At 43.6% G+C, this 13,653-nt stretch overlaps 1 protein-coding gene across 1 annotated transcript in view; it reads left to right on the top strand.

The window, feature by feature from the left end:
- Positions 1-434: 434 nt before the first annotated feature.
- The window catches only part of LOC137801202 (voltage-dependent L-type calcium channel subunit alpha-1D-like), a 28,768-nt gene continuing 15,549 nt past the window's right edge, over positions 435-13,653 (top strand). Inside the window, 18 exon segments of the mRNA XM_068598643.1 lie at positions 435-596; positions 1,441-1,541; positions 3,209-3,314; positions 4,518-4,657; positions 8,127-8,278; positions 8,372-8,536; positions 9,425-9,621; positions 9,706-9,809; positions 10,389-10,540; positions 10,686-10,760; positions 10,989-11,070; positions 11,204-11,230; positions 11,313-11,473; positions 12,080-12,305; positions 12,414-12,621; positions 12,983-13,103; positions 13,365-13,434; positions 13,516-13,588. Coding sequence (XP_068454744.1) covers positions 516-596; positions 1,441-1,541; positions 3,209-3,314; positions 4,518-4,657; positions 8,127-8,278; positions 8,372-8,536; positions 9,425-9,621; positions 9,706-9,809; positions 10,389-10,540; positions 10,686-10,760; positions 10,989-11,070; positions 11,204-11,230; positions 11,313-11,473; positions 12,080-12,305; positions 12,414-12,621; positions 12,983-13,103; positions 13,365-13,434; positions 13,516-13,588 — 2,241 coding nt within the window. The 5' untranslated portion in view covers positions 435-515.

Genomic DNA, 13,653 nt, shown 5'->3' with positions numbered 1-13,653 from the left:
TTTTTAATTTTTTTGATGAGTTTGACATTGTCATAAATGGTTATGAGACAGATAATTATTATCCACCTGTGACACGAGAAGTGATCTGTAATGTTTCTGTTTAATTTCCTTTTAGAGCAATATAAGTCAGACTTACTTAAACTCCTTTGTATTCTATTTATTAAATAAATGGTCTTTTTATGTATACTGATATTTCCTTTACGGCTCATCTCAAAGTCTTTTCACGTCTCCTGAAAAGCTCTTTGCTGAATAATCGTTCTGTTAAATATCAGCTGACGACAGTAAAGCGTCATGTTGAAAGTTTTCATCTGGTCTCTCTGAATCTCCATTTGTGTCCAGGTGCTGGTCGTAACGGCTACACCAACGCAGTGGATGGGGAAGAGGGAGGAGGAGAGGGTGAGGAAGAAGAGGAGGGCGGAGAGGGGGATGGAGGAGGAGACGGAGGAGAAGGAGGAGGAGAGGAGAGGGACGCCGAGTGGGACGAGGAGCTGGACGGAGAGGACCAGGGAGTGAGGATGACGAGAACCGACACGCTTCACTCAACCACGAGTTCAACCGGAACACAGAGAAGGAGAGGACAACACGCCAAGAAACAGGTGAGACAGAGAGACAACACGCCAAGAAACAGGTGAGACAGAGAGACAACACGCTAAGAAACAGGTGAGACAGAGAGACAACACGCTAAGAAACAGGTGAGACAGAGAGACAACACGCCAAGAAACAGGTGAGACAGAGAGACAACCCGCTAAGAAACAGGTGAGACAGACAACACGCTAAGAAATAGGTGAGACAGAGAGACAACACGCCAAGAAACAGGTGAGACAGAGAGACAACACGTTAAGAAACAGGTGAGACAGAGAGACAACACGCTAAGAAACAGGTGAGACAGAGAGACAACACGCTAAGAAACAGGTGAGACAGAGAGACAACACGCTAAGAAACAGGTGAGACAGAGAGACAACACGCTAAGAAACAGGTGAGACAGACAACACGCCAAGAAACAGGTGAGACAGAGAGACAACACGCCAAGAAACAGGTGAGACAGAGAGACAACACGCTAAGAAACAGGTGAGACAGACAACATGCTAAGAAACAGGTGAGACAGAGAGACAACACGCCAAGAAGCAGGTGAGACAGACAACACGCTAAGAAACATGTGAGATAGATAACACGCTGAGAAACAGGTGAGAGAGACAACACGCTAAGCAACAGGTGAGACGGAGAGACAACACGCTAAGAAACAGGTGAGAAAGACAATATGCAAAGAAACAGGTGACACAGAGAGACACGCTAAAAACAGGTGAGAAAGACAACATGCTAAGAAACAGGTGAGACAGACAACATGCTAAGAAACAGGTGAGACAGAGACACAACATGCTAAGAAACAGAAAATGATAATGTGATGATGATGATGATGATGGTGTGCCTCTTCTTCCTCAGGTCCAGGGCAGTAATCAGGTCCAGAGAGCCCCCAGAGCTTTATACTGTCTAAAACTCAACAACCCAATCAGACGAGCTGCTCTCTCCATCGTAGAGTGGAAGTATCCTCCGACCAATCAGTTGTCAGCAGTTTATACCTGTTCAACCTGTTATACCTGTTCATCATGATTACACCTGTTCATCATGTTTACACCTGTTCATCATGTTATACCTGTTTATACCTGTTCAACCTGTTATACCTGTTCATCATGATTACACCTGTTCATCATGTTATACCTGTTCATCATGATTACACCTGTTCATCATGTTATACCTGTTCATCATGATTACACCTGTTCATCATGATTACACCTGTTCATCATGATTACACCTGTTCATCATGTTTACACCTGTTCATCATGTTATACCTGTTTATACCTGTTCAACCTGTTATACCTGTCCATCATGATTACACCTGTTCATCATGTTATACCTGTTTATACCTGTTCAACCTGTTATACCTGTCCATCATGATTACACCTGTTCATCATGTTTACACCTGTTCATCATGATTACACCTGTTCATCATGTTATAACTGTTCATCATGTTATAACTGTTCATCATGTCATCCCTGTTTACACCTGTTCATCATGTTTACACCTGTTCAACATGTTTACACCTGTTCATCATGATTACACCTGTTCATCATGTTATAACTGTTCATCATGTCATACCTGTTTACACCTGTTCATCATGTTTACACCTGTACATCATGTTTACACCTGTTCGTCATGTTTACACCTGTTCATCATGTTCATCATGTTATACCTGTTTATCATTTAATACCTGTTTACACCTGTTCGTCATGTTTACACCTGTTCATCATGATTACACCTGTTCATCATGTTTACACCTGTTCGTCATGTTTACACCTGTTCATCATGTTTACACCTGTTCATCATGTTTACACCTGTTCGTCATGTTTACACCTGTTCATCATGTTATACCTGTTTACACCTGTTCATCATGTTTACACCTGTTCATCATGTTTACACCTGTTCATCATGTTATAACTGTTTACACCTGTTCATCATGTTCATCATGTTATACCTGTTTATCATTTAATACCTGTTTACACCTGTTCATCATGTTACACCTGTTCATCATGTTTATCATGTTTACACCTGTTCATCATGTTTATCATGTTTACACCTGTTCATCATGTTTATCATGTTTACACCTGTTCATCATGTTTATCATGTTTACACCTGTTCATCATGTTTATCATGTTTTCACCTGTTCATCATGTTTATCATGTTTACACCTGTTCATCATGTTTATCATGTTTACACCTGTTCATCATGTTACACCTGTTCATCATGTTTATCATGTTTACACCTGTTCATCATGTTACACCTGTTCATCATGTTTATCATGTTTACACCTGTCCATCATGTTTATCATGTTTACACCTGTTCATCATGTTACACCTGGTTTTACTGCTTTATCATTTTAAAAAACAAACAGAAGTGGAAGTCCAGCAGCTCGTTGGTTCATGTTGTCTAAAAGCCAAAACTTACAGTGAGACAATAACTGAGTAATAACTTCTTACATGGAGCTTCACAATTGCATAAAAACAGTGTGAGCTGGACCAAAGGTTTTTCTTCATCATTAATAATTTATAGTTATTTATAATGTGAAAGCACATATTTTAGAAGACGTTGACATCATTCTTCGTGGCAAAAAAGAATGTGAATGACACGCTGATCTTCCTGAACTGGCTCGCAGACCTTTTGACATCTTCATCCTGTTGGCCATCTTTGCGAACTGCGTCGCTCTGGGAGTCTCCAAACCGTTTCCTGAGGACGACTCCAACTCCACCAACCACGACCTGGTGAGCTTCTTTATGCTAAGCTACGCTAATCTCTGTGTCTCTGGATACGGAGGGGAAAGTGATAGCTGAGGTGTGTTTGTTTATCTCAGCTGTAAAGGTCAAAGGTCAGGGACACGTCCAGTAGTTGATTGACAGGTCTCTGATCAGATCGGATCAGTTTCTGCTCCGATGGTTCAGCTTCCTCTCTCCATGTGTGTGTGTGTGTGTGTGTGTGAGTGTGTCTAGGTGTGTTTCTAGGGATGTGTGTGTGTGTGTGTGTGTGTGTGTGTGTGTGTGTGTGTGTGTGTGTGTGTGTGTGTGTGTGTGTGTGTGTCTCACTTGATCACATGAGAGAAGTCGACTATAGCAGATCAGAGGTGGAAGAAGTACTAATACAACAGTGTATAAATACTCTGTGAACGTAGTGTAGCGCTACTGCAGGTATTATTGATGTATAATAATAATAATAGTGAGGTAATATTCAACGTATAACAATAATTAGGTATTATTGGATGCATAATAATGGTAATAATGATAATGTCAACAGTATTTCACTGACTCTCAGTCAAACACTGATCATGTGATCATGGATCCTCAAAGAGAGGTCGGGGGACCCACAGGGGTCATCGGGTCCTTAGTCTTTCTTACTGAACTTTAGGCTGGAGACGATAATGAGGTCTGTTTGGAGCTGAGACCTGATCCAGAGCTGCAGGTCCAGGTCCAGGTTGGACATATCGTTGAGATGGTTTGTGTTTGTTTATTGTGTAAAACAGGGGTATTGAACTAATGTTCAACAAGGTCTATCCTTCTATCTATCTATCTATCTATCTATCTATCTATCTATCTATCTATCTATCTATCTATCTATCTGTCTGTCTGTCTGTCTGTCTGTCTGTCTGTCTGTCTGTCTGTCTGTCTGTCTGTCTGTCTGTCTGTCTGTCTGTCTGTCTGTCTGTCTGTCTGTCTGTCTATCTATCTATCTATCTATCTATCTATCTATCTATCTATCTATCTATCGATCCAACCATCCATCCATCCATCCATCCATCTATCTATCTATCTATCTATCGATCCAACCATCCATCCATCTATCTAAACGTCCTTCAGCATCAAACCTTTGTTAAAGTTCCACATCAGCTGAAGTCTTCAGCAGCTGTTGTGAGTACTGAGGTTCTCCAGATCTACAGAGGTCTAAACAGAACGTGTTCTCTCCCTGTGTTTCAGGAACAAGTGGAGTATGTCTTCCTCATCATCTTCACCATTGAGACCTTCCTAAAGATCCTGGCCTACGGTCTAGTGATGCACCCCAGCTCCTACATCCGCAACGGCTGGAACCTGCTCGACTTCGTCATTGTCATCGTCGGGTGAGAGAACCCACAGAACCAGCAGATGTGTTGGTTTTCCGTTGGGAAATATTGGATCTTTCTTGGTCTTTAGATACATGTAGGTTCTAAAACCTTTTAGATCTGGATTCTCTTGCAACATGTGTACCGTCAAACGATGTTGGTTCTCTGTTTAGTCTTACTTATTATCCTGGTTGACCTTTAGATCACGGTTCTCTCTTTAGATCCTGCCCGGTTCTCTCGTATCCTGTTTCTTTTTTTTAGGGCTGGGCAAAGTTGGAAAAAATTAGGTGATTAATCGCATGATTTTTCTGCAATTAATCGCATGATGCGCCAAATTCAATAATGAAGTAAAAACTAGTGTATTGCAGCTTTTATATTAAAGTAATGTTATCAGAACAATATAACAGCACCCTGGAGCAACAACAAGTTACCATACATACATATACAGTTTATAAATCTGTTTTCTGAACAGGTACTGTTCAGTAGTAAGGGTCCCTGTGAGGGACAAACCACTCCTTCTTCGGTCCATGTTCAGTCTGTTGCTGACCTTAAAGATGTTAAACACCAGCCATTGATTCACTTTATACAAAAGCAATAAGTGCTTTTCATCTTTTCAGTTCAGTTTTTCTTCCTCAGTGAGGAAAGTCCAGTGTGTGTTGTCTTGAACAAGTGCACTGACGTCTGGTTGAATGAGGTGGAGATGTGAAGGACAGCTGACAGGTATCAGCGGCGGCGTTGCGCATGCGCGATTAATGTTCAATCTGGGGGCGCTGAGCCTGCAGCGCGAGGCTGCAGGTAGACGGAGCGCCTGTGAAGCTTTTTAAGCCGAGCGACTCGCTCACTCGCTCGTTGAGGACTAGAATACGAGCTGTCACGTCAGGCTCAAGTCGGTGAAGCTACGGAAGCGTGATGGCGCACCTAAATAAATCGCCTTCAAAGTAAAAGACCCTGGTTTTCTCTCAGACCCTGGTTCTGTCTTCAGACCCTGGTTCTTTCTCAGACAACACCTCTCTTCAGGGCCTTTAATTCCTCTTTCTGACGTAACATCAGGAAACGCCTCTGTCTCAGACCCTGGTTCTGTCTTCAGACCCTGATTCTCTCTCAGACCCTGGTTCTGTCTTCAGACACTAATTCTCTCTCAGACCCCGGTTCTGTCTTCAGACCCTGATTCTCTCTCAGACCCTGGTTCTGTCAGACTCTGGTGTACAACTAATACCCTGGTTCTGTGTTCTTGTCCTCAGCCGGCCTCTCCTTAGTGTTGAAGCAGTAAATCAGATCTGACTGCAGTAAACTCAGCAGCTTCCTGTCCGCTGGTCACGGAGGAACAAACCCGGCAGCGACGCCGGTTTATCTTGTTTTAGTGTTTTAGCGCTGAGTGTTCGTGACATCTTACTGGGTTCACTGGGTTTGGGTTCCTCGTCATTAAATACTCCCTCCTTCAAAGACAACAAACATTTAGAAAAGTGCTCTCATCATTTTCAATCAGTCAGGATGTTTTTCTATTTCATTAATGAAATACTGACATACGACAAACCACCAGCATCAATATCATCCCATAACGTGTTTTAATATTCAGTGTTTAAGTAGATTTAGCGTACAAGTATATTTAGTATATGAGTTATTTAGTATAAAACCTGCAAAGTCATGGTGAGTCCTGCAGGGTCACGGCGAGTCCTGTCGAGTCATGGCGAAACCTACAGAGTCACGGCGAGTCCTGCAGAGTCACAGCGAGTCCTGCAGCGTCACGGTGAGTCCTGCAGGTCCCCAGGTCCCCAGGTTTCCGTCCTCCGCGTGTTTGTTTGTCCTCGCTGCGGGACAGAAAGAAGTGGCGTGACTCGGTGATGACCTCAGGGCGATGACAATGAAGCCGGTTGTCGCGGCCGCGCTGGCAGAGGTCGCTCCGTTCCGCTTTGCAGTCAGAGACGGTAATTCTGAGAGGCTGCTGCATGTGGGACACCGGGGGTCTGAGAGCAGCTCGGCGGTCTGAGAGCTGGAGGACGCCGCAGGCTCCAGAAGTGAACCTGCTCCTGTTCCTGTTAACGAGTCTTTCATGAGAAAAGATAAGATAAAATAAAATTAGATTATCTTTTTGTCCTCATGAGGTTCAGCACAATACATTTTAACTTTAGCAAATGTGCAAGAAGATGTATTCAGTGTATATTATATTATATTAAATAATGTTTCACTGCTTTAAAAAACAAGGTGCCTAAAAAGTTTATATACACATACTAAATACAGAATATCTCCTCAACCACAAGGGCTATTTGAATAATTTCAAAATGTATAATATACATTAAACACGTGTGAGACTAGTTAAGAGGTTCATATAGCAGTATATGTGTTATTAGGTTTATTAGTTGATGATAGAAAATAAATAAATAATAATTTCCGAAAAACTTTTAGGACATGTTCCCTCTTTTTAATTATGCATTTCATCGCTTTTCATTCTATTATCAAATATCACGATGTGTTAACAGTATCCCTGCAAAGTCTGACTTTGATTAAGCGAAGTTAAATATTTTTAGCAATTAATTCAGTGCACATTCTCGTGAACCGTAAGTTGAGATCCGCTGAGAGACAAAAAGCCTTAACTTTTATCCTGGACCTCGAACGTCTCTGGTTCCACAACAGACGGGCTCTGCTCAAACAGATGCAGCAATACATACCAAGCAAGTATTGTTTCCTCCATGAGTAAGTCAAACTTCAGGTTTTTGGCTGGAATGTGATCGATATCTTGCTGAGGCTTTGTCTCAAAAGGATTTGGCGGTCTTAGCAGATTCTGTGGGTCATACGCTTTCCAGAAAGGTGTGCTAATCATGTGCGGCATCAAGCTAGGGATATACAAAAATGTATAATTTGTATAACTTAGAAAGCTCTCTAGTGTCACTTTCGAGTCTTCTTAAGTCTTATTGAGGGTTTATGTTAATATTTATGGGTGAATTGTGTTATAAACATGTAAAATGGGTTCACATGCGCTTGTTGGCTCTGCAGTTTTTTGCTATGGCATCGATTCATGGTAGTACGAGGACATGGAGAGCAAGGACGAATCCTGATGAAGAGTTAAAGACAGAAATAATGTCTTCATATCCTGGTTCTGTCTTTAGATTCTGGAAATACTGGAGATACTTTGAAAATTCAAAATGTCAACCCTAGAGTGCTATTGGAGGACATAACACTCCTTTGCTGTTGTGACATTTAAAAAAAAACAACAATTTTTTGGTAGAAAATGCACATCCACCAAATTACCATATATGGTTCTTTACCCATTTAGTGAGTCAGGGTCAGCCACATCGTCATCTTCATCTTCGACATCATCACTGATGGCAGGGTTGGCTGCCACGCAAACAGTCTGCCTTCTCTTGCCGAAAAAAAGACGAGCAGTCGTACCCTAAAAAAATAAACACAGGCAACTTCAACTTTATTTTGTTTTCGCAGATCAGAACGTAGTTTTTTCAGCTTTTATCTTTCTCTTTGTGTGTTTGTGCAGTTTGTTCAGCGTTGTCTTGGAGACGATGACTCATAAGTCCGGCGAGGTGGCGACGACTCATCACGTGCCGGGAAAACCTGGAGGTCTGGATGTGAAGGCTCTGAGGGCTTTCAGGGTCCTCAGGCCCCTCAGACTGGTTTCTGGGGTCCCCAGTGAGTAGTGTGTGTGTGTGTGTGTGTGTGTGTGTGTGTGTGTGTGTGTGTGTGTGTGTGCGCGTCCTGTGTAAAGCTGTGTGTGTCCCTCAGGTCTGCAGATCGTGCTGAACTCTATCATGAAGGCGATGGTCCCTCTCCTCCACATCGCTCTGCTGGTGCTCTTCGTCATCATCATTTACGCCATCATCGGTCTGGAGCTCTTCATCGGACGCATGCACAAAACCTGCTACTACAAAGAAGCAGGTATAACTACTAGTTAGTACTTCAGGTACAACAACTATTAGTTAGTACTACAGTTACTACAACTATAGTACTAACTACTAGTTAGTACAATACATATAACGACTAGTAGTTACTAATACAGGTACAACTACTACTAGTTAGTGTTACAGGTACAACAACTACTAGTTAGTACTACAGTTACTACAACTGTAGTACTAACTAGCAGTTAGTACTACAGTTGTAGTAACTGTAGTATTAACTAATAGTTGTACTACAGGTATAGGTGTAGTAGTACTAACTACTAATCAGTAGCACTAACTACTAGTTACTATTACAAATATAACTACTACTAGTTACCAGTAGACATACAACTACCACTAGTTAGTATTACATGTACAACTACTACTAGTTAGTATTACATGTACAATAACTACTAGTTAGTACTAAAATATAACTACTACTAGTTAGTCGTACATGTACAACTACTACTAGTTAGTATTACATGTACAATAACTACTAGTTAGTACTAAAATATAACTACTACTAGTTAGTCGTACATGTACAACTACTACTAGTTAGTATTACAGGTACAATGACTACTAGTTAGTACTAAAATATAACTACTACTAGTTAGTCGTACATGTACAACTACTACTAGTTTGGTAGTTAGTAGAAATATGAAGTAATGATGAACATATTTCGTTAGAAGTGAAACTGCATCTAAACAAAAGGTAAAAGTTCAAACATAAAAGGTATTAATGTATTAATGTTTCACAGCAAACTTTATCCTGTATGTGCTCCACTAAATGTCTTTTAGTGCAGTAGAAGTAAATACCGTCCAATACATTTAGTGGAGTAGAAGTATTAGGTCTCAGAACATGGAAGTATTCTGGTCCATCAGTACTCATCATTACCCCACAGACAACTACGTGGAGGACGACCCCGTGCCGTGTGCGTTCGCCGGTCACGGCCGTCAGTGCAACGTCAATGGGACGGAGTGCCGGGGCCGGTGGGACGGGCCCAACGGCGGCATTACCAACTTCGACAACTTCTTCTTCGCCATGCTGACGGTGTTCCAGTGCATCACGATGGAGGGCTGGACCGACGTCCTCTACTGGGTCAGGGTCTCACCGCCTCTTTGAGTCTCGCCGCCTCTTTGAGTCTCGCCGCCTCTTTGAGTCTTTGTGTTTCTCTCCGCTCAGATGAACGACGCCATTGGCTTCGAGCTGCCGTGGGTTTATTTCGTCAGTCTGGTGATCTTTGGTTCCTTCTTTGTCCTCAACCTGGTCCTGGGAGTCCTCAGCGGGTTCGTTAGACTTCTAGTTCTCTAGTCCTCTGGATCCTTTTAGTCGCTGGATCCTTCTAATCCTCCAGTCCCTGGGTCCTTCTAGCCCTCTAGTCACCTGGATCCTTCTAATCCTCTGGATCCTTCTAGTCCTCTAGATCCTTCTAGTCCTCTAGATTCCTGAATCCTTCGAGTTCCCTGAATCCTTCTAGTTGTTTAGATCCTTCTAGTTCTATCGACCCTTCTAATTCTCTGAGTCCTTCTAGTTATACAGACCCTTCTAGTCCTCTGGATCCTTCTTGTCCTCTTGATCTGTTTAGTTCTCTAGACCCGTCTAGTTCTCTGGATCCTTCTAGTCCCCTGGATCCTTCTAGTCCTCTGGATCCTTCTAGTCCTCTTGATCTGTTTAGTCCTATAGACTCTTCTAGTCCTCTAGACCCTTCTTGTCCCCTGGATCCTTCTAGTCCTCTCGACCCATCTATTCCCCTAGATCATTCTATTGCTCATGTCTTGTGTGTATTGTGTGTCTGTTGTGTGTACGCTGTGTGTATTGTGTGTATGTTGTGCGTACGTTGAGTGTTTTGTGGGTCTGGTCTACAGAGAGTTCAGTAAGGAGAGGGAGAAGGCGAAGGCTCGGGGAGACTTCCAGAAGCTCAGGGAGAAGCAGCAGATGGAGGAGGACCTGTGCGGCTACATGGACTGGATCACTCAGGCCGAGGACATGGAGGACCTGGACGAGGACGGGAACCCACGTAAGACCGTGCGCGCGCGTGTGTGTGCGCCTGTGTGCGTGCATGTTTGTTTCTGTGCTGAACTGTGGTGCAATATTATGTAATATTGATCATATTTTGTACAAAATAATAAATATAGAATAATATGAATAATACAATTCTTCAGGTCCAGGTCTGGGATATCTGTCAGATAAGAAGAGAGGGAAGTTTGGATGGTTCAGTCACTCCAATGAGACACACGGTAAGACCTCCTCTATTATCATTATATATATATATATATATATATATATATATATATATATATATATATATATATATATATATATATATATATATATATATATATGTATGTATATATATATATATATATATATATATATATATATATATATATATATATATATATATATATATATATATATCTATATGGGTCTCTAACTTTGTTTGTCATCACCTTTTTCTCTCTCAGCTAGTCTTCCTGCTAGTGAAACAGCATCTACAAACACGGAAAACATTGATGAAGAACACACCAACTGCTGCCAGGCCTGCTGGTAACACACACACACACACACACACACACACACACACACACACACACACACACACACAGACAAAACCACAACCCCCAGATATCACAAGCAATACCCAGCTAATCAGACACTAACCTCAGTCGTCTCCTTTCAGCTCCCAGATGATGAAGATCGGCTGCTGGTGAGTTCACTGCTCCTCACACAATGTGGGACATACGAGTGCCTCCCTCATTGGCCCTGACTCCGGTGTCTTTGTCCCCCAGCCGGACGCTGCGACGCTGGAACCGAGTCTGTCGCAGGAATTGTCGCACCGCCGTGAAGTCGGTGACTTTCTATTGGCTCGTTCTGCTGCTTGTCTTCCTCAACACCTCCCTCAGCGCCTCGGAGCACTACAACCAACCTGATTGGCTGACGGAGGTCCAAGGTAGCAACACACACACACATTATATAATATAATAGAATCCAGTCTAGTTCAAAAACATCTGGAAATCTCTCCCCTCGAGACTTCCATCGTCTCTCAAACGTTCTCCGGGGATGACTCCAAAACTCCATCCGCTTAGCCGAGGGCTCGTGAGTATCCCCACAACTCCACAAAAGGACAAAGTCCAAACCTTCTCCAGGAGCTCGGTTCCAGAGCAAGTGCTGTGCGTGGAGGTGAGCCTAACTATGTCCAGCTGGTACCGCTCCACCTCCCGCACCTCCTGCTCGCGATGTGACGTTCCATGTTCCTAGAGCTCGTCCATGCTGCCGGCGATTGGCCGCCCGGCCCGCCGCCCGGTCTACATAGCACCCGACCCCGAAGCTTGTCCCTTCTTGACCCTCATGCAAAATTGAAAAGGCGTGTCAGCCAAGACAGCCCAACGATGTCCAGCGCCTTCAGCATCTCAGGGTGGATCTCATCCCCCCCTGGCACCTTGCCACCAAGGAGCTTTTTGACTACCTTAGCGGCCTCCGCCAGGGATATGTGTGTGAATATATTGTATAATATATTATATATAATATAACTTAACATGATAACGTATCCCTGCAGACATCGCCAACAAGGTGCTGCTGTCCCTGTTTACCGTGGAGATGCTGCTGAAGATGTACTCTCTGGGTCTGGCTCACTACTTTGTGGCCTTCTTCAACCGCTTCGACTGCTTCGTGGTGTGCGGCGGCATCATGGAGACCATCCTGGTGGAGCTGGGCATCATGCCGCCGCTGGGCATCTCCGTGCTGCGCTGCGTCCGCCTGCTGAGGATCTTTAAGGTCACACGGTGAGGACACACACACACACAAACACACATACACACCAATATGCACATACACACACACACACACACACACTTGAGTATCGCTCTGATGATGTCATTGCGTCCGTGCAGCCACTGGACGGCTCTGTCCAACCTGGTGGCGTCTCTGCTGAACTCCATGAAGTCCATCGCCTCGCTGCTGCTGCTCCTCTTCCTCTTCCTCATCATCTTCGCTCTGCTCGGCATGCAGCTGTTCGGAGGAAAGTTCAACTTCGACGAGACGCAGACGAAACGGAGCACCTTCGATGCCTTTCCTCAGGCGCTGCTCACCTGTTTCCAGGTAACTATAAACTGGAACCAGTCCTAACTATAGACCTGAACCAGTCCTAACTATAGACCTGAACCAGTCCTAACTTTAGACCTGAACCAGTCCTAACTATAGACCTGAACCAGTCCTAACTATAGACCTGAACCAGTCCTAACTATAGACTGGAACCAGTCCTAACTATAGACCTGAACCAGTCCTAACTTTAGACCTGAACCAGTCCTAACTATAGACCTGAACCAGTCCTAACTATAGACCTGAACCAGTCCTATAGACCTGAACCAGCTCTAACTATAGACCTGAACCAGTCCTAACTCTAGACTTGAACCTCTAACTATAGACCTGAGCCCGCTCATCCTGGTGTTGATGTTTGCAGATCCTGACCGGGGAGGACTGGAACATGGTGATGTACGATGGCATCATGGCGTACGGCGGCCCTGTGTTTCCAGGGATGATCGTATGTGTTTACTTCGTCATCCTCTTTATCTGCGGTAACTGTATCCTGTCAGCGATGCGATCAGTGACCTCCCAGACACAGTGGGAACGCTGTTGGGCCTGTTGCTCGAGCTTCAGATCAGTTCGTCATGTGACTTGTTTACCACCATGTTGACCAAAACAAGCTTGACACACATGATGTGGAGACTGACATTTATATAAAACGATTAGCAGCAGGTATTTGTTCAAATGTATATCTGTTTTTTTGAGAGTATCATAATATTGGGGGAGAAAAGTTGTTGCGTCTCCTTAACGAATGTCAGACATCCTGCTAAACGTCTTCTTGGCCATCGCAGTGGACAACCTGGCAGGAGGAGACGGAGACAAGAAGGAGTGAGTGATGGATGGAAGAAAAGAAGGAGACATGCATACAATAGAAAGACCGGTTTATTATTTCCTCTTGTCTCTCTCCAGGAAGAAGACAGAAGGAGTTGAGGAGGGAGGAGGAGAAGGAGAAGAAGAACAAGGACAGGAAGAAGAAGTGAAGGTGAAGAACGAAGGTCTCACTCTTCCCTGGTAAAGGTGAATCCATCTAACGGCTGTTTGTTTCAT

This window comes from Clinocottus analis, unplaced genomic scaffold, assembly GCF_023055335.1.
Source record: "Clinocottus analis isolate CAN_PGR_092001 unplaced genomic scaffold, fCliAna1.0.p SCAF_4, whole genome shotgun sequence".
NCBI lineage: Eukaryota > Metazoa > Chordata > Actinopteri > Perciformes > Cottidae > Clinocottus > Clinocottus analis.
Note: the sequence above shows the minus strand (reverse complement) of the source record. Positions and strands in the feature narration are given on the sequence as shown.